This window comes from Siniperca chuatsi, linkage group LG1, assembly GCF_020085105.1.
Source record: "Siniperca chuatsi isolate FFG_IHB_CAS linkage group LG1, ASM2008510v1, whole genome shotgun sequence".
Classification (NCBI taxonomy): Eukaryota; Metazoa; Chordata; class Actinopteri; order Centrarchiformes; family Sinipercidae; genus Siniperca; species Siniperca chuatsi.
In genome coordinates this window covers 2,892,852-2,914,229 of record NC_058042.1, presented here as the reverse complement: position 1 = coordinate 2,914,229, position 21,378 = coordinate 2,892,852, and the positions used below count along the sequence as shown (strand labels likewise).

Sequence of the window (21,378 nt, the reverse complement as noted above, 5' to 3'; positions counted from 1 at the left end):
TGGCTGCATCAGTATAAATCTATCTGGACAACAGCTGTACAGAATTTCAAAATAAGACCATTTGTAGTCCAATTTGAAGTCTCATTCTGTATCTCTTACATTTGAGTAATAAACACCTATTCATCCATTTATATTGGCTGGTGCTCCTTTAAAAAAAAAAAAAGGAAAACAATATGTTATTTCAGCCAGTGCAATAATGACATTATCTTGCCAATAGAGGGTTTAGGATAAGAGTAAACATCCCTGAAGTCTCAAGAGTTCACAAAGACGACCAATTTTATTTCTTGACAGGAAATCAGCAGGTCTTTATTTGAGCATCTTCTGAAAGCGTTACTGCAGCTATGCCTTCACATAACCATGAAATTGCAATACATAAAACAGTACAAAAATACGACCCTGATGGACGGTTGAATAATAAAAAGCTCCTCTTCATGTGGTTCCACTCAAGCCATGAGAGTTCACACCAACAGAGGGTTTAAGCAGTTATATTTTCCAATATGATGAGAAAACAGCAGCCCAGATTTAAATCATAACTCTGGAATTATTCTATATTTTTATTATTGTCAACAAATCCCATGAAAAGATCAAAACCAACAATGAATTGATGCTACAAACAAGAGTTGTCTGATTTATCTTATTCCTCTGCGCAATAGAGCTCCATTGACTCACTACAGCACCAAATACGTATTAATCCACCACTGAAAATAGTCCCCAACAAATGCAGTATTTCCTCCTATTTGAGTAACGTTCGATAGAAACTAGCGTCCAGCTGTTTTTTTTTGCTGAACCTTTTGAAACTAGAACTATATATTTGTGAGAGATTTGCATCTCCAGTAGGAACCAAAGGGTTCGGAGCTGAGAGCCACAGACAGAGTAGGGAGGTGGGAAAGTAATGCATTGTTGGTTTTGGTCTTTTCATGGGATTTGATGACAACAAAAATACAAAAACAGCAGCAGCCTTATCCTTGAAGATTGTACAAATCCAGTAAACTTGCCAAATATGTAACTGAAATGAGGAATGACCCAAAAACACTTAAGATTGATGCAAATTTGTGGAAGAAAGTACTGAATTACCTTAAATATAGTTAATAAGTACAGAGGATCTTTCATACAGTAGCTGGGAAATCTCAGTGGAATGAAACAAAGTTTTATGGCAGCTTAGGGTTAAGATGAACAGGTTAACCTAACTGAAGGTGATTTTAAGAAAAAGTTCATGATACTTTTTATTCAGTTGCTAATTTAATGGTTGTATAAAGTGACACATTCCCAGAAAAAAAAAAAAAAAAAAAAAAAAAAAAAAAAACATTCACAAAAATGCCAGCTCCACAGTGGGTGAAACTATGGCAGTAAAAACAGTATTGGTCCAATATTGATTTTTATTTAACTGGTGCCTTCTAGAGCTGCAACAATTAGTCGACTAATCGATCCACAAACAATCTGATAATCGATTGTTTTAGTAATTTTTCGAGCAAAAGTGCCAAACATTTGCTGGTTCCACTTTCTCAGATGTGAGAATTTGATGCTTTTGTTTGTCATTTATGATGAATATCTTTGCGTTCTGGACTGTTGATCAAATAAAACAAGCAATCTGAATACATCTCCTTAGGTTGTGGGAAAGTATCACGTGCATTTTTCACTATTTTCTTTCCAAATTGTATAGACGAAACGATTAATCGAGAAAATAATTTGCAGATTGATAAATCGATAATGAAAACAATTGTTAGTTGCTGCCCTAGTGCCTTCAGCCAATTCCAAATGAGTGGAGAAACAACTTGATGAGTATGAAACTAATGGGACTTATTGCTAGAGGCTTCACAGTCACCACATCTCAACCCAACTCAACACCCATGGGAGATTTTGGACATCAAAGCACCAAGTGAGGGATTATCTCTTGGAAAGATGATGTTCATGAGTCACACACTTGGAGAATCAGGAGCACTGAAGCTGTTCTAGAGGCTCGTGGTGGAACGACATCTTCCTAACACACTTCAACTTTTAATTTGTTACACATCTGTAGGTGTATCCCAATGTCTTTAATTTGTAGATAATTTTAAAACTCAAAGTTAAATCATACAGTAAAAAAAAAATCTGTGAGTTTCAGGCAAAAACATAATTAATGTATAAATCATTTGAAGACAGGGTTAGCAGAGTGCTAACAGAGACTCATTAGCACTCTGCTACACACATCATTAATCCTCACTTCACTTATTGCCTTGTTTTTACTGTTGTGGAGAGACGGCGGGACGCAAACACAACAAGGAGGAAGTCTCTTTCAGTGGTGGTTCTCTCCGACCCCCCCCCGCCCCATTTTGAAAAATGATGCATGGACTTTGGTTATAAAATGTCAATTTTAACCGTCATTCTGAAATTCACTGAGAGAAAAAAAAATCACTTGCAGTTGTTTGCGTGTTGTTTTCTGATCCGAAACAGATTAACAGGAAACAAACGATGACCCGGCATCTCTGGCCTTAACGTTTATTCTGTCGAGTGGATGGCTCGGACTGTTTGGAAACAGAATCAGTTGCCATTTTGGTTCATCTGAAGATACTCATTGTGTAATTTTTCCTGGGCCTCGTAGAGCTTGCGCAGCTTCTTGGCTTGTCCTTTGCTCAACTCCTTCCCTTCACCATCATGAGTGGGGAAACCCTGTTGACAGCAATAAGAACAAAAAAAACAAGTCTTGAGTTTATTCTGATTAGTCAAGTTTCAATCTCAGTGTGGCACAAACTGCAACCAAATGTCCAGAAAATTGGCAAAAGAAAACTCAAACTAATGCGTGTTTTCATCCGTTACCATTATGTGAATATTAAGAGTTGGTTCATCACGATAAACAGCAGGTGGAGCTAACTCTCCAGTCAGGTACCATTAAACCATTGCAGAAGAAGAGGACACACTGCAACGTCACATAGGTGAGCAACCAAGAGCCATCACGCCCTCCGCTGCAGGAACGAAACTGACTCACCACTGGCTTTATGTTTTTACTGCTGTATAAACGGTTTACACCGTACGGTACAGTCATAGAGCTGACCGCTCCAAAACCCTTCATGGCCCACTGAATTCAAATTTGTCTGACAGGTGTGAATGTGTGAATTCTCCTTAAATCAAACTACAAGAATACTTCACCTGCAAAGAGCAACTTGATCATGCTTTAAATATTTCTTTGCGAAAATGAAAAGTGAAAAGTACGTGAGGGATTTACCGTTTCATCAAATTTGGAATACTTGTCGCTTTCTGTGAGAAACATTTCGCACGGAGGGACCTTCATCTTTGCGAGTTTAGCCATCTGAAACAGAAAAAGAAATGAGTGTGTGAACATGATCGTTGTCAGAGAAACAAAAAGAGAACAAAACCTCTCTATACGAAGCCATCTGAGCGACCTCTTGTTCTTGTTTCTTCATGGCAGCCTCTTCCTTCTTCTTTTTCTTCTCTTCTTCCATCTGTGAAAGAAGAAAACGACAGTTCGCAGATAATCTTTATATTAGAAATTATTAATAAACGTTCAGACTTATGAAAATTACTGCTCAACTCCCGTCCAAAATAGAAAGAAATCCCTTCTTGGGCAAACAGCTGGGATTTCTGACGTTTTCCTTCAGTTTTTAAATGCTTCGCTCTGGTCTGATCACAGGCAGAAACGTTTTCTTTGTTGAGTTATTGTACAGGGATTGTAAACAGTCACACAGACTAACACATAGCTTGTTTACTGGGCAGTTACTGGTTGCCAGTTTGTGAATGTACTGTACCTTTTGTGGTGTTCACGTCATGCAAGACAAATGCAGGACTGGAATCATCAGTTCGGACTTTATTTTGTTCTGCTGTGCTTTCCAGGCAGAAAGAACAAACTGGCTACTAGACGTAAACTCTCCTCATACCCATGAACCTTTGTGTTGTGTTCTGCGTCCTTTAGTTTTGGAAAGAGGCAGACCTGTTTTTTTCAGACCTATTGATGCCATTTGAATGGGACTGTTCTCACCTATCAAATTGGAGGAAACGCTCGCAGATTTACGGTAAACAAACGGCTCCAAACACGAAACCCATTGTGTTTTTATTATTTGCGATAGCTTTGTAATCACTATGTGATTATGTCATGTGGACACAATTAAAATGGGCGTTTCCACTCGTCCCTCACCTTCTTCTTCTCCTCTCGCTCCTTCAGTAATGTCTCCTTGTCCACCAGTTTCACCACTGTAGGCAGGCCTGTAACACAGTCACTTTGTTTCATCCAGAGTCATTCTCACTGTGGGACTAGAAGCAGATTTATTTTCCTGTTTCCAGTCTTAACCAGGGCCTTTACTTCTTTACAATTATTGCAAAAAGTATCACTGTTTTTGAACATTTTCAAATCACGTCTTGGATGCCAGAGCTTCTTATTTTTTCAGATTGAACCGAATCTGGTACAAAATGCTGAAGTCACATGCATAAAAACAAAGCTGTAACAGACAAAGCAAAAAATATTCTATTCCTCAAAATTACATGCTTATTTTTGTTTAGAGAATAATCAAGTTTTCAGCTGTTACCTTCATGATCTTCCAGTCGGACTCCCAGCTCCGGTAACGTATCATCACGGACGACATCACACAGTTGCAGCAACTCCGTCACTAGACAAGATTAAAAAAGGACTTTAATAAGACCCCGAAGAAAAACTCTGTCGTAATATCATAACACTTTTTACCTTCAAATGTTTCCACCTTCTTTGATTCAACACTAACAAGATATTTTAAAGTGAAGGTTAAAAGGAGAACAGAATTATTCTTTTGGACCCTCAGATTTAAAATGCAAGTTCTTACCTTTCTGCTCGCGGGCAATTTTTCGGATGCCCTCTCTGAAATCTGACAGCACCGCGAGGTACGGCATCACTGTGCTCTCCAGCTGGCAAACACAACAACAACAACAACATTTTACCGTTTACATACCCGCAGCTTCAAAATGTAAATCTGAGCATTAACCATTTGGTGTCTGATACTATGATTTTTTAAAAAGGGAAATTTGTTTTGACAAAACTTAAACAAAATACATTTAGTCTTTCAGTAGAAGGAAGGTTTTTGTTTGAAAGGACAAACAGAGCCAAAGAATTGCTAAATAGACTGACTTAGTATAGGATGATAGTTACATGATGTATGTGTTACGCAAGGTAAAGTGAACTTACCAACAAAAACAGTGCCAACCCAGAAAAGTGCCTCTTTACTTACGTCAATGTTCTGACTTTGTCCTCTCACTGGGAAACCGATGGACTCCGATTCTTCAATGGCACCAAATATCTAAATCACAATAAACTCACTTCAGTGGGTTTAATAGATACTGCTTTCATTGCTTAATATAATTCAGTACAAGAAATCAATCAGGAAAAAATGAAGGCTGAGCTTCGCAACTGAGTTAAACATATTTCACCTGGATTACAATCACTTATGTTACTCATTGTAACGATCAAATCAAAGCTAAATAATTTCACAATTCAAATAACGACAGGGTGTCCTAAATTGTCTGAACATTAATATAGTTTTTAGTTTCTCTTGTAAATTGTTGACCAACGTTTGAGTGATTTTACCGAGAATGCACAGAATTACTGTGATTTAAGGCGTCCTGTAGACTCTTTCCTTGTAAACTAACACAAATCAGTGAAAGCATGTTTAAATCTTGCTGCGTGTTTTGCCGCTATGTAACAAGCAGCATGGAGGTCGGGCCAGTGCTACTGGACAGAGCTACATCACAGCTGGGTGTGGTCACAAGTAAATGTGTGGGGTGTGGTAAGAAGTGCTGCCGACTTGAAGTCTGAGGTCAGTAGAGCAGTGCCTTTTCCTCCACGCAAGATTTAGTGTGAAGTTGCTCTTTAATTTTCACCAGCATCATGCACAGAAACATGCACTTGGCTGTAATGATCTACTGGATGATAAAAGCAGCTGCAGTAAAAACGTGCTCACCTTCAGCATGTTGGTGAGATACGCAGCGACACTTTCCACCAGCATGCGGTTGGGCCTCTGCTTGGCGCTCTTCTTGCTGGCGATGTAGCTGTTGCTCTGGCTGACCAGCACTCGCATCTCCTCCATGGCGGTGCGAGTATCCACATTGTCACACAGAGCCTCGTGGACGGCAGACTTCCTGTCGTAGAAACTAGACAACAAACGTAACCGCTGGCATTTAGTCGTTTTAGTTATCTGTTTTAACTGGTTCAAATGTGCAGATGAGTCCTGAGACAGTGACGAGCTCTGGTGCTGCCCACAGCGAGAGGACATGAAGGTCTTTTCTTATAAAACAAATGCGTTTGAAGGACTTTTCTGTATTGAGACCTTCAGATGTCTCCAGCTTGTGTTTATTTAAGACAGTTACTTTGAAGTTAATTACCGGTTTGGGAAGATTTCAGGAGGTTAAATCTGTTGGAGAGGTTTATCCGCTACTACTGAATGTAGTATGCATCATTCTCTTACCTGTTGTTAAGCTCCATCTCTGCAGCCTCCCACTTCTCAAACCGACCGGTGATGTCAGTAGGAATGCGCAGTATGTCTTTCACATTCAGGAAGAACTCCTGTTACATGAAAAGGGCACAAAACAGCAGATTAATAAAAAACAGACACACACCTCAAGATTTATACCACCTCAAAACTAAAAAGGCCCATTTGTCTTATCGTCACCTACATTCATGAACTTCTCGTACTGGACGGCTGACTCCATGGTGTTGGAAGAGTAGTCCAGGGTGTCTTTCCAGGAATGCATCAAGAAAGCCAGACGGAGCTGTCGAGCTGCAGGAGGACGAAAAGGGGAGTGTTAAAACAATCTCTACTGCCTTCATATATCTGACGCAGCAGTGTTTTATTGAAGTCATTAATCGATGACGTGTGAGACATTGTGATGTGAAATTGGTTTGACGCTGGCTGAAGAGTTGTTGTTGCTCTCTGCTGGAACTTAAGGGGAGTGCGACATGGTTGTATCAATGTCCACTGAAGCTCTGACACATATGGAGATATTTCCTGAGTCTAATTACCTTCATGGGTGCAAAATGTTGCGTCACCGTAATTCTTCAGTTTAGTGATGTATTGACTAAGACTACAGATGTAAAAGAAACTAGCTGCAGTTCATCTGATTTTCATAGTGCGGCTAAATAAGACCCGACGTCAGGCTGCAGATTTCTGGAAAGCAATGCAGTGCAAAACTGAAGTTTTGGGCAGCTGAACTTATTCTCAATATTGGGTGAAGAGAAGACACTTTTTGAACTGCAGGCGTGTTTCTTCCTGCAAGAGGACGGCCGTATGTGTGTAGTTAAATATCCTGATGTTGTCAGCTTAGAAAAAGGTCAATGATTCAATGAGTAACGATGTAATATTTGAAACTCCTTTGACTAGATTATTTCTGTAAACAGATAAAAATAGTATAACAGGCCTACTAAATAAGTTTTACTTGCTGCTTCAATCATATCACACTGGACTGGAGCTGCTGTGAGCCATTAAAAATCAGGAAAAATACATATTCAAGCAGGAGGGAAAAAAGGCTGTCACGTTGCTGCTCTTTAGTTTTGTGGTGCTTAACGGAGAGATACTGGCGCTTTTTCCATCCCCTACTCCCATATTTTGCTTCTCTAAAGAGAAACACCTCAAAATACCTGAAAACACAATTTTCAGATGTGTCGTTCTTTCATTTCACCTGCGCAAAATGGTCATCTAGTAAATAATAATGTGAAGTTGACTGTTTGGAGCCTGAAGAAGTGCCACAAATAATTATCCCCCATGATCTGATCAAATCTGTCCTGAAATGTTGAAAATCTGTAGAAATTCAACATGAAACATCAACCAAAAAAAACAACAACAGTTTACAACAGCAGTCCATTCATGATTCACATCATTTTGATATTAAATGTAAAAAGTAATTCTCAAAACTGTTTTCATCACATGGCCTATTTATTTATTTCTTTTAGCCAAAATTGGACAATTATATCACACACCATAATTTATTTGAAATTGAAATGTTGACTCAGTAATAGAAACCAAGCTGCTGGCACAATGGACACAATTCAACCTTTACTGGCTTCGTGTTTATTTAATTGGGCTGAAGGACAGTGTTTCATTCTAACCTGGTGACTGACAGAGTGAAAAAGTTTTCAGTGTCACTCCAGTTAGAGTGAGATGTGAAGAGATCAATACAAAACATTCAGTCCACAACTCATATATATATTTTGTCAACACTATTTGGAAGTGTGTACATAATGCATAATAGTGCAGTACTTTTCGGTTATTTTTTCAGTTTGACCGAATGACCTTCAGTTTAGACGTTAGAACCATTTTCATAATGAAACAGGTGTCTTCAACATTAATGACATCAAGCTGAACCAGATGAGTTACCTGTGTTCTTTGCCAACGCGTCCTTAATAGTGATGAAATTCTTCAGAGATTTTGACATCTTGCAGCCTGCGATCGTCAGGTGTCCGGTGTGCAGGAAGTATCTGACCCAGTAATCATTCTCAAAGAAAGCCTGTAAGAAAACAACCAAAAAAGTCAAAATCTGTATTTTACTTTGTCTTTGACTGGAAATGGCTTTAAATACATTATAGTTAATACTCTTTAACTACTGTTTGAATGTTTTCTGTGCGCTCTGTCTATTACGAGTGCTCTGTTTTATGACTTGCCGCATCCACGTTTCAAACTCGGGCTGGTTAAAGACTTTGTTTTTATACCTCAGACTGAGCCAACTCGTTGTCGTGATGGGGGAATCGGAGATCAAACCCCCCACCATGGATGTCCATGGACTGTCCCAAGATAGAGCCAGCCATGGCCGAACATTCAATATGCCAGCCAGGCCTTCCCTGTTACAATAATCAAAGGAACAATAAACAATCAATATCGCATTAATCACGTCAAAAAGTTCCTCATTTTCTACTTTCTGGAATAAACCTCCATCTATCATCCTGTTGTGAAAGTTGTGTTGTGTTCAACAACACGCCGACATTAAGAATGAACTCTCACCTTCCCCCACGGAGAGTCCCATGAAGGCTCTCCGGGCTTGGAGGCTTTCCACAAGGCAAAGTCATTGGGGGACTTTTTCTCACCTAATCTGTCAGCAGAGATGCTCAGGTCACCTACGGGAACAGGCAAGATACAGAAAAGGTCAAGGAAATAAAGTATAAAGTAGTCTGACCAACATGACTATAATAACTGACTCAATTAGTTAAGGAAAAAAGTAATACAGTTACAAAGAGAAACCCTTCTTCAGCATTCATGTTAAAGCCCATGTGTGCAAGAGTTGAACATTTCTGACTTTGGCGACTCCTAGTAGTAGTATCAAAGAAGACACCATGGCAGATGCAACACAGTGTACAGAACACACGGCATCAATTTTCACCGGGATTGTTTCATTTTTCTACAAACAATAACGTATGCCATCAGAATAACTTGAAAGCTGCTATAATCACATACAACTTCTACACATATAAGGATGTAAAAAAGGTTCTGGTAGTTGAAATGTAGCAAAAATGTACCTTCTCCCTCTTGTAAAGCTTTCTGATCTCCGACTGCCTCTGGCACCAGTTTGGCATACGAGTGCTGCGGACTGGCATCAAACTTCGAGGTGTCAAAGTACACAGAACCGTTTGATTCATACCTTTAAACATCAGAAAACAAAATAATTAAAACTATACTGTTGTAACCGACAATGTGGGGTCGTAACATGAATTGTAAACACTGGCAGTTTCTTCCTCACCCGTAACCATTTGAGACAACCTTCTTCACAAACTCCACAATCTCTGGCACGTATTCACTGACTCGAGTGAGGACGTCTGGAGGAAGAACCTGGTGGTCACAGAGACAATTTAAACATAATAACAACAATATACACTACATGGCCACAATTGTCTAAAACACGATTGTTTGTGTAACATTAAGATTTTCCTTCAGTGGAACTGAAGACAGGGGCGTCCACATACTTAAGGCCATAATGTTTATATTTAGATAGTTCTAAAATTAATTCAGAGATGTTTGTTTCAGACCCTGGAAAACTGTTTTATAACGCTACACTGATTACATTCACTGTTTGCCACATTCTTAGGGCATAGCTCTAAAAAAAGTATAAACGCAATGTAATGCTAAAAATCAGACCATACCAGACTCTAGTGGTTACTAGTTACTTTCTAAGCAAAATAGCAAAATTCATATTTCATTTTTTTTTTTTTTTTTTTTTTTTTTAAACACAACCTGCCTTGATTGTATGCTTGGTGTTTGTTTGTCAGGTACAGTAAATATAATAAAGTATAATATACGCTGACAAATACAGAGGGAATTACTGCATTAGCCTCAGTTAACACAGAGATGCCTTGCTTTTGACAAACACTTTTGAAGTCTATGAATTTCAAAGGAAGGATGCGAGTACTAGATACAGAATCAAGCAGGGACCAAAGAATTCAGTTTCTCCCCCTCCCCCTTCTTGTGTTTTTTTCTTTGTTTGCCTTCCTTCAACTTACGTTCAGGGCTTCCATGTCTTTATGGTACTCTCCCTCCCAATATTTAGGAAGAATGGAGAAGATTGAATTCTCTGTGACTTGACTTCCAAACTGCTTGTCCAACCAATCAGCCAGCAAGTCCTTGGAGCTCTCCAACAGCGTCTTGGAAGAAAGGGAGGAAATTGTCAACTGAAAGCAAATAATAGGACGCTGAAAATATTATACGAGATACTGTGTAGTCCAGTCCAAATGAGACCAAATTTAAAAATAAAAAAAGAGATCAACTGTTCACGCTAGCTGCTTAGCACTTCTTCTCTTTATTCCAAATAAACTGTGAATATTAAATACTTCACTTTCTCAGTGAAAAGCAGTTATTGTTCCTGCAAAGAGCTCACTGGTGCGAATTAAATATACATTAAGTAGCTTGAATATTCTGTTAAACTGATCAACAATATTAGGTAGCACGAGAAATTAATTAACTTAATATATGACTATTTACTACATATGAAAATGTCTTAGGTTATTACTTTAAGATATGTACACGGGACACGCGTTAAAGGAAGAGTTTGACATTTTGGGAAATACATTTGTTTGCTTTCTTGCTGAGAGTTAGATTGATACCACTTCTCATGTCTGGATCAATAACTTCCTGCAGTCACTGTTGGTTGCCTGGCAACTGGTCTTCTATTTCCAGTCTTTGTGCTAAGCTAAGTTAGCTTATATTTACCGTACAGTCATGAGAGTGGTATCGATCTCCCCATCGAACTCTCGGCAAGAAAACTAATAAGTGTATTTTCCAAAATCCAAGTTTAAAATCTAAGTGAAAACATGAGAATCACAAAGAGATAATTAGTATTATCCTTCTTTCCATAGAGAGGGAAATTACTATTCAAATTTGGATTTACCGTAAGTGACAAAAGTGAACACCATGTCTGCTCAGCCTCACCTGGGCCAGAGGTTGTACGACCTCATCTGCTGCATTGCCCTCCATCGCTGCCTGCAGGGGCTGCAGAGCGGCTGTAACTGCAGCGTCCAGCCTCTCCAGCATCACCTTCTTATCTGGGTCTGTCGTCGAAGCCAAGTGGGCCTGAAACGGCTGAAAACAACAAAACAAAAAACACACACACGCGTGAGGATTTAAGTAAAAAGACAGAAACCTACAGGTCACCTTCAGGTAATGTGATGTTTTTAAGTAGAGATGCACAGTAAATTGTATAATCATGGATTTTATGATTTTAGGCTTCTACAGATAAACTTCATCAGAAGATATTGATGCTCAGAGTTGTGTCTATGCTCTGGTGCATCAATTCACAGGTAAAGTGTCTGACCAATCACAGCTGTTTGTGGTTAACCAGTCTCTGTTTATCTGATACACTTTTCTGCCCCATACGGAAACATGTCTTGGGATCACAAGCTGCAGAAGTCAACAGAGCTTAGTTGTGGCTGCAGGAAAGACGTTTGTAACTACATTTTCTTTTTAGTGACAAAACTGAACAATGCATGATGTGGAGCGCAACACACAAATATCTATTTTCATTTAAAGACTTTTGCATTCAATGCAAGATTAATTTAAAGGTTAACCAAGAACAGAATGGGAGTGAACGCAGTTTGCGTCAGTTTAATGTTCAAGTGCAACGAATCTATTTTGTTTCCCAACATGGACTGATTATTTAGATAAATAATCGTGATCTGAGTACTGAGCAAAATAATCGGGATAAATAATAACCTTAATATGAGTTTTTATTCACTCCTCCTCTGTCAGTAGCTACACATCGATAAAGACGCTCTCCTCAACGTAACACAACAATGAGGGTAATGGTGCCACAGAAGCTATGATTACTGTATCAAAGGCTAACTGAGAGTTTGGTCTCACCCCTCTGGCACTCAGGACATCCTGCAGTATTTGCGCAGCTTGCGGCTGCTTCTCCTTGTACTGGTCCAGGAGGTAGTTCTGCCGGGCCCTTTTAATGATCTGAAAGAAAGAAATAGCAGCATAAAGCCCACACATGCTAAAAAAAAAGAAAGAAAGAAAGAACAGAATGACTGCGATAGTGGACATGTAGCTGGTTACATAAAATACTTCCTGAATCATTGTCATCATAACTATACTCAATATATAAACTACTTAATATAAATGTTATAATCACCTACATATTTCTGGTGATGTCTTCTATTTGTTCATGAGTTTTGCCATGTGATGCAAGAATTTGCCTCCAAGTAACCACTGAAACCTGAAGACTAATTATACGCTTGTGCAGATCCAGTTTCAAAATAATTACAAACCAATTCAAACTACAATATCGTATCTCAAATGTTTCATTCTATCCCAGACGAAAGGAAACTTTATTCTGATCCTTCCGAATAGTTAATGCTTTTCGGGCGGGGTCTAGAAAATGAAGATATGAGGATAGTATTCAGGATATCATGCTTTTGTTTTGGTGCTGCTGTCATGTTTTAGCCTTTTGGTTGGCTATTTGGTTGCATTGAGCATGTGTCCACAAACAAAAATACTTGGTGACTTAAGAAGTGTTTGTCCTCTTGTATTAAAAGAAAAAAGAAAAAAAAACCCTAATTATTAAAACTTATTTTTGATGTTAAGACGAAAGATGTCAAGACAATTTTATCATAGAAGACATAACTGTAAACAGGAAAGGACAATTCTATATATTAAAAAGGGACAGTTCACCCCAAAATCAAAAATACATATTTTTCCTCTTCCCTGTAGCGCTGTTTATCCATCTAGATTGTTTGAATGTGAGTTGCCGAGTTTTGGAGATATCGGCCGTAGAGATGTCTGCATTTTTTTTAATATAATAGGACTATATGGCGCTCGGCTTGTGGAGCTCAAAGCACAAACACAAACTCAACAGCGTTGTCTGTTTCCAGAAATCCAGACCCGGTTACTCAGGATAATCCACAGGTTTGTTGTGAGCAGTTTCATGTAGGAACTATCGGTAGAAAGAAAATAGTTCCTACATGAAAATTATGTCAAGTTTATTTATTAATAAAACTTTATTTTTTAAAGTACAAACCAGTGAAGAATAAGCCTCTCTTATAAATCATACTTACTTTGTCATCTATGTCTGTGATGTTCATGCAGTAGAAGATATCATACTTAAAGTAATCCCTCAGTATCCTTCGCAGAATATCAAAAGATATGTAGGATCTGTACAAAGAGACAGATTAGAGAATAAAATCTTGCTACAACAGAACAAACAAACTAAAAAAATATAGTTATAGGAAGAGTAATTTTGCACAATAACAGATTAAAATCCACATCTTGAATACTTTGCATTGCGATCTGTTTACCTTGCATGTCCCATGTGTGAGGCATCATACACTGTAGGGCCACAGCTGTACCATGTAACTTTGTTCCCTTTCTGAGGAACGAACAGCTCCTGAAACACAAAGACGATGACGTTAACGAGTTGATCAGAGAATAAATCAAGAGTCACTGTATTATCTGTGTCCTACTAGAGGCAGTACCCAATTCACTGTATCTGAGCTCTGTACACATGTAACTGATTAATAAGAAAAATACAGCATTAGGTTACAATCAGATTAGGTTTCTTTGACGATTTACAGTCTTTGATTGTTTGACAGTTTTAAGTTTGCCCTTTTTAAACTTTAGGGGTGCCAGTCAGGACCTTCTCCGGACATGTTAGAGGTCAGGTTTGTCCCAGGTCAAACCCACAAAAGAAAATCAATCATGTTTTTGTTTTGCAGCTGTTCGTTGGCTCACAGTGACTTGAAGGCATAAAGATGATGACTACAAAACAAAACTGACTGAAAAAACACCCATAGCGTTTCCATTTGAGTGCATTTCAATAATTTAATCTGCAGGCAAGATTAATAATAACTAAGAGTCTCTGCTGTCTTACATTAATGTGTTTTAGTCTATTATTTTTTATACACACAGCATGCAGTTATGCGAGTCTTCAAAAGCATTGATGCAGGACACCGGTTTTTATACGAGGACACAAACAAGTTGCATGGCGCTTCCTGTCATACACAGATGCAGTCACTGCCTCGGCTTTTATTATTACCTTATAAAAAGGAACCTGATCATTAACGGGAAAGTCAACTGATAACCTTCATTTGCCCTTTACACAGATAACCATCATCAGTGATTAACCGAGAGATAGTTTCACATTGTGCATCCCCATCGCATCAGAAGAAGTAGGTCTGAAAAACAAGTGAGACTATTTTTTATTACAGTTTCTAACAGCTTACAATCGACTTCTGGAGATAACCACCCTGTGCAGGGGACAGATCAAGATCCTGAAGTTTTACTTGCCAACTGACAATCGCAGTACATGATAAACTGCTCAAACATAATTAATGGGAAGCCCCAACACTCATTGCAAGAGGAATGCAGTATATTCAAAAGTACTGTCAATAACAAATGGCTGGTTTAAAGAAATGGGAAAAAACACCTCGTGCATCCTAACTGACGTCAAGCAGACGGTCAAGCTTAACATTTTAGGTGCTTCTCTGTGCTGCGTCTTCGTTAGGAAGTTTATTCTTTCCGAGACAATCTATGAAGAGCACTTTCCGCAAAGAACACAATCACTAATAAGGATTTGATATTTGCCTCTAACTTACCTTTGCTCTTGTCAGGCTGTTGTAGAGGCGAAGTTGGGGAACATCTGTTCCTGCTGGTGGAGACCAAGGGGGCTGAACCCGCTTTCCTTTCACTGAAAATAAATAAATAAAATTATTTAGATTATTCATTTAAAATATCTGACTTTGGTGACTCTTAATGGTGTCAAAACAGACGCTATACCAATTGCCACTGGAATAGTCTGAGAAAGTTTTCTACAGACAAAAACTTAACAACATTTGAATGATGCTATTTTCACATAAAAATCTAATTCTTTAAATTTAATAAATGTTGTCATTAGTTTGCCTTATGCAGCAAATAGAGGACCAGAGAACACAGAACTAAGAGAAACACTGGAAGGAAGGTTATGATGGGTCTGATGTTTTTGCCCCCTTGCATCAGTAATACACCATTACTGTGATCTATGGATGAAACTATTGATGATTTCCATTATGAGTTCATCTTTTGGACTGTAAAATACAAGAAAATAGTGATAAATGCCCACTGCAATTTCCCAGAACGTAAGTTGACGTATTCAAATTGCTGGTTTTGTCCGATCAACAGTTAATTATCCAGAAGATATTCAATTTACGATCATAGAAAACAAAGAAAAGCTGCAAATATTCACATTTGACAAGCTGGAACCAGTGAATTTTTGCTTGGAAAATACCTTAAAACAATTAAATGAAATCCATTTGACTAATAAATTAATAGACTAATTAGAGACAGCTCTACTGTGATCAAAATGTATCCACAACTTCCAAGTATTTATTGTCCTGTTCAATGCTGTACTGAGACTATGAAAGAGGTAAATAACAAATTACAAAGTTATAATTTTCCTTAAACTGAATTTGTTAAAAAAAAAGAAAAAAGAAAGAAATCTAATTTAAGCCAGAGGCACAGAGCATACCTAGTAAATTAAAGTTATATTTATATTTATATAATCTGGACTGCATCTAGCTTTTAAATCACAAAGTAACAAAAATAGATTTTACTTCGACCAAGGCAGGCTAACACCAATTAGCATCAAATACATTATTCATTTGTTTTTACTTGCATCTCAAATCTGAATGTAAAACTTTGAAGGAAATCTTGAAATCATCGTGCAGTAAACAGCAGAAGTAAAGCATTAAAGATTTCCTCTACTGTAGTAACAAATGTTTTCATTAATCACAAAGATTAACATTTCTACTTCTCCAAACTAAACACATCACTTAACAGGAGCAAAATATACCATCTTCAGGTTCTCTAATTTCAGTTTTACCAGTTAAATTGGGATAGTGCCCCAACAAGTGTAATTTTTATCATTATGCTTATTTGTTTAGCTCCAATTTCCAGTAAAACATTGAATACAGGCAACAATATTCGGCTCAAAATGTGAGAAATGAGCTAGTTATATCTTCAGGTTAGTCGGGTTAGTCCACACTCAGACTGCTCAGTAGAATCTGCTAATTTGTTTTGTCCTTTAGTCAGATGCCACAAAAGTGACGGATCATCTTATTGTCAAAGGCATGCAGCCACACATGTTCAGTTAAGGAATATACACTTTAAAGCCGGGAGAAAATTAGCTGTCAAAGCCGCACACGGCACATAATATATCCAAATGTTCTTGAACACATGTGGGGAAACTCTGCGAGAAATGATACCTAATTTCCTGTAAATGGCACACTTCTGTGTGTTCTTGTGTGTCTGCAAAGCCATTTCAAAATCAGATATTCTTTGAGTAGGTGTGTCGTTAAAGCAACATGTCTGTGGGCAAAACTAAGTGCGGTTTGTCTCAGCGGCTGTCGTTTTGTTTAAACAGTGATAAACTAACTCTCCTCAGCGCGCAGCTACAGGCGCCACATACAGCAGCACTCTGCTATGACTGACAAGAGAAGTGAAAGCTTAAACTGAATTCATTCAAATGCCTGCAAAAGAGTTCTGGGTTCATGCATGTGAGCGTTTGCAGAGGGGCAGGTTAGAGCTGCTTTTAGTTTAATCGATGAGAATTTTTCCTGCCTTAGGGACCTCAGACAGCCTCAACATCCAGGCTGGTACATAAGGGACAATGACCACATCTAGCCTGTTCATGCCTTCAACTGTCTACTCACTGCTGCTCTCAGGGTTGAGGTCCTGCTGCAGGGCTGCTATGTGTCTATACCAGCGCAGTGCGTGGACATGTTGCAGGTCTGGGGGCCTGTGGAGGAGCTTAAAGACTTTCTGGTCGGCCTGGGAGGGGCAGAACCCAGCCAGGTAGCTGCGTGAGGTTAGGTAGTCATTCAGGGCCACTGCCAGCGCAGCCTCCTCATTTATCTGTAGCAAGAAGCCATACTCAAAGGCTGCAGAAACAAGAGGGCAAATATTCGCAAAGAATTACAGACTAGGCTGCAAAAGTCTGAGAAAACACTAACAGCAGCACCACAAGGTTACCCTGGACAGGGGGATAACCAGTAAGGTAACAATCAGGCTCACAGCCAAGACCTACTGTATTTAGCAGCAAGTCAGCACACTTCCAACTCAAATTATGTAACAAAAAGTTGAAACTAAAGTGAAATCCTACAAACAGACAGGCACATGGCCATATTTTGCCTTTGATATGGTAGGATACACAAAGTGTATTGCTTCCGATTTTTCTGCTGTCAGTATCATGTTATAACTTTAGAGAAGAGGACGGTGTAGTCCCTCATTCGTCCAGGAGTGTTCTATCGTAGAAAAGGTTTCAGTCGCAGTCGTCTGGACACTGTTTTCAGAATCAAGACGTTTCGGCTCCCATCCGGAAGTCATTCTCAATTGTGAAAAAATGGGACGGGAACTAGAAATTTAAGCTACTCTGTGTTACATAAGCCCCGCCCTCAGGGAGGAGTCTACCTGAGTATCTGTTAATAGCTAGTTTCACCTGAAACTGACCTAATAGTTTCCAAGATGGCCCAGTAATCAGTAATCAGGCCTATTGTTTTCTGGCTGTACCTCCCTCATCACAGTGTCCAGATGACTACGACTGAAACCTTTTCTACGATACTTTAGAGAAGAGTAGATTTTTTAAAATATGTCTTGAGAATCAGAAATACTTTATTGATCCCTGAGGGGAAACTCTTTCGTTACAGCTGCTCACTGTCACGTCAGTGCACACAGGAATAGAAGTACTAATAAAATAGAAAGAGAAATAATAATAAGTCCGCAACAAGACAATTATTTCTAGTAAGAAATAAGAGATGTGCAATGAAAATATAATACAGCTAAGATAAATTGTGGACAGAGCAACAGAACAGATGTTGCAACAAGTGTCAAGCAATAAGGGCAATCAGGACATTTTAGAGATGTGTGACGTGGTCCAGCAGAGTTAACGGTCTCTGGGCCACGATGCTGGATGTACAGTATCTGATAACTAGAATTACCGCCCCGCGGTTGTAGGCCTCCGCCAGCCAGTCAAGTTGCAGTTTCCATCCACGTCTGTCCAGACTCATAATATATGTAGTGAACACTTGGAAGGAATTGAATAAAGTGTATTTTTTGGTTAAATGGAAGTTATCACTATACTGATGATACATATGTATGATTCCAGTGAATATACATCTTTGAAATGATTATTGAAGGATTTTCATAGATGTATTAGCTAAACAGGTACACATGTACTTGATCACTATGTAAAGATGGATTCTTATAGAGTATAGCTGCACAAAATGTGCTGCTTTTGTTTCCTCCTGACATTTTTAGATGCCTCTTTGAGCTGTAGGTGAAACTCACTCACGGGGTCACGATTAGCTAGGTTCACTCTCTACATGTTTATGCTTGTTGAACGGGTGTATTGGCTTTTTACTCGCAAAGGTTTTATTGCACTTACAGTAACGAGCGTAGTCATCCTCAGCTCAAGTAATCTTCGAGTTATCTTCGCTGTGTGTGTGTGTGTGTGTGTGTGTGTGTGTGGAGGAGCTCGGCTCAGAGACAGCGAGCAGGGCCGAAGCTGCAGTGTGATAATAAATACTACAGTCTTTAGACCTGGGGGCCGTTTAATACCGGGTTTTGGTACCCATCCCTAAATTAAATGATTTTCCTTATTCATCGCAGTTCAGGCAGTCTTTTGTGATGTGTTTATCACGCATATTCATATCGCGATGACGATGAAAATACGATTTATCGTTCAGCACTACTGCAGATTCTCGCTGTGGGGACAGAAGGAATCTGACACTACTGGAGGAAAACGACTCTAAATGTGATTTGAATGACAAAATAACTGATAAATAAGTAAACTAATATATAAAGTTCCAAAATACTAATCAATCTTGATCAGTAAATCAGTTCTGGCCCTCAAATAACAATTTTCTCTCATGTACAGACAGAAACACAATATCTTTTCTTACACTATTCACAGAAATGACCACTACTAAGAGTGAAACTGAAATGGATTTAACGAATGAAGAAGTCAAATTGAAACTTACATTTGTTTTTCCCATCCACTCATGACCAACTACATACTAAGACTGAAAATGAAAGAAAGTCAAAAAGAAACTTGCTCAAATAAAAACAAAGCAGAGCTGTAAATAGGGATTAGTGAGGTCCAAACTCCAAACACAAAGTGAGAGCTGGAAGAAGAAGGGATGAAAAAAAAAAAAGAGATGGCACAACTTTGACTTGATGATTTTGAATGAAAATTTGCTCCAAAAATACTTAAATAAATAAAATATATATATTATGATATATATATATATATATATATATATATATATATATATATATATATACACACACACACATATATACATATATAAACATACATATTAATATATATATATATATATATATATACACATACATATACACATACATATATATATATATATATATATATATATATATATATACACACACACACACACACACACACACACACATACATAAAACATAATACTTACATAAAATAGAAATGAATGTGGTTCTTGGGCATGCATGCAACTTTTAAAGCAAACTCTCATCAACATGTGTGAACACAGTAGAGAGTGAAATGGGGAGACGTGCAACAAAAGGTCCCAAGCCAGATTTGGACCAGGGACAGAGAGGTTACGTAGACCACTACGCCTTGGGGGCAACATTTCTTGTTTTACAAGCAAAGGAAACTATAGGCATTGCCGTTATAGATATAATATTGGTTATTGAGGCTTATTGACTTCAATGCAGTGCGTAACGATTTACTTATGAAACCTTCATTACAAAGTATTGTACAGGTGATCAGCTTGGAAAGAGCTGAACTGAGTTTGGCTATAATAATAATAATAATAATAATAATAATAATAATAATACAAGTGATTCCAAGAGGGTCTTTGGCAAACTTTATATAGACATGAGTGAAACAAAGTGAAATTGTCAAATAGAAACTTAACAGATCAAACTAGATGATGCACCTGAGCAAAACAGAAAGTAAAAACAAACATATTAAAATTAAACTCATATAATTTAACAAAAACAAACAAACTACAGCCTCAGTATTTTTTTTTTTTTTTAATGTTCCCTGGAAATATCCGCACTCAACTAGGATGGAAAATAACATCTGCCCAGATGTGACGACAACCGTTATAATCTGCTAAAGATGGAGACAAGCTGAGCTGCAACAGTTCAGGTGGGATAATGTAAACGGAATAACTATATTGTCTTTATTTTAGGCTTATATCAGCATGTTATTCCCTGTTGCATTTTATTCTCACAATTACCACATGAGTCTCACACTACTGTTAAGTTATTAGCTATTTCTAACTTTCGTCAGTCCAGAGATTTTTAGTTTATCAAAGTGCCAAACGTTTTCTTTCACAGAACACGCTAAACCAAACACCGTTCAAAATTCTGAACCGATTATAACACCTGAAATGTTCGTTTTTTCTAAATAAAACACTGCAATATGGAATGTGTGCCGACTTAAAGAAAGTGTCTTTTAAATTCAGAAAAGCTGTTGAATCTTATTTGTTGACGTGTGTCTTTGCCGATACGCTCCGCTCCATTAACTGTCAGTTTAAATGGCCAGATTTAAAAAGGGGGGTTCGGCTTGTCAGTCACTGACCGGTTACCTTTAGCTAAGCGGCTCCTCTGCAAGCTTTCCACCACAGCTCCAGCTAGCTAACAAAGCTAATGTTAGCTTATCGGCTGTGACAGTTCGTGAAAACACATTAAATCGTGCTGTCACAGCCTTTTCAAAGGATTTTCAACTAACCTGTCTACGAGGTCAAAAACAAACATTAGTTACTGTACCTGGCTCTCCTGAGGTCGACATTGCCACAGTGTTGGATGGTTGGATGCTGATGCAACAATAACGTGCCCGGAAGAACGCGTGCGCTAAATACCACGGTAGGAACCGGAACCAATGTGTTCGAACCTGAGAGCGGGGGGGGACCTT

At 38.4% G+C, this 21,378-nt stretch overlaps 1 protein-coding gene across 2 annotated transcripts; it reads right to left on the bottom strand.

The window, feature by feature from the left end:
- Window positions 1-258: 258 nt before the first annotated feature.
- On the bottom strand, window positions 259-21,377 carry cars1 (cysteinyl-tRNA synthetase 1). 2 transcript variants are annotated; one of them, XM_044202603.1, is made up of 23 exons: window positions 21,234-21,354; window positions 17,111-17,338; window positions 15,020-15,111; window positions 13,724-13,812; window positions 13,484-13,580; window positions 12,288-12,386; window positions 11,361-11,510; window positions 10,436-10,576; window positions 9,679-9,767; window positions 9,458-9,579; window positions 8,946-9,058; window positions 8,657-8,785; window positions 8,325-8,454; window positions 6,628-6,731; window positions 6,420-6,517; window positions 5,916-6,105; window positions 5,187-5,255; window positions 4,785-4,866; window positions 4,515-4,595; window positions 4,127-4,194; window positions 3,378-3,437; window positions 3,200-3,283; window positions 259-2,646 (listed from the first exon to the last, which is right to left on the bottom strand). In XM_044202603.1, exons 1-23 carry the CDS (start codon window positions 21,253-21,255, stop codon window positions 2,518-2,520), a joined length of 2,466 nt encoding a protein of 821 aa, XP_044058538.1. In that variant the 5' UTR covers window positions 21,256-21,354; the 3' UTR covers window positions 259-2,517. The 2 variants fall into 2 exon arrangements, with proteins under 2 accessions (XP_044058538.1, XP_044058542.1); XM_044202607.1 differs by lacking the exon at window positions 17,111-17,338 and having other exon boundaries at window positions 21,234-21,377.
- Between the last annotated feature and the right edge of the window lies 1 nt (window position 21,378).

Excerpts from the sequence above, each read along its gene's own strand:
- cars1 (XM_044202603.1), bottom strand. The coding sequence starts at position 21,255 with ATGTCGACCTCAGGAGAGCCAG. Across the intron at positions 9,059-9,457 it reads AGCTTTACAAGAGGGAGAAG|GTGACCTGAGCATCTCTGCT; the intron begins GTACATTTTTGC and ends CTGTTCCCGTAG. Across the intron at positions 2,647-3,199 it reads ATTCCAAATTTGATGAAACG|GGTTTCCCCACTCATGATGG; the intron begins GTAAATCCCTCA and ends TGCTGTCAACAG.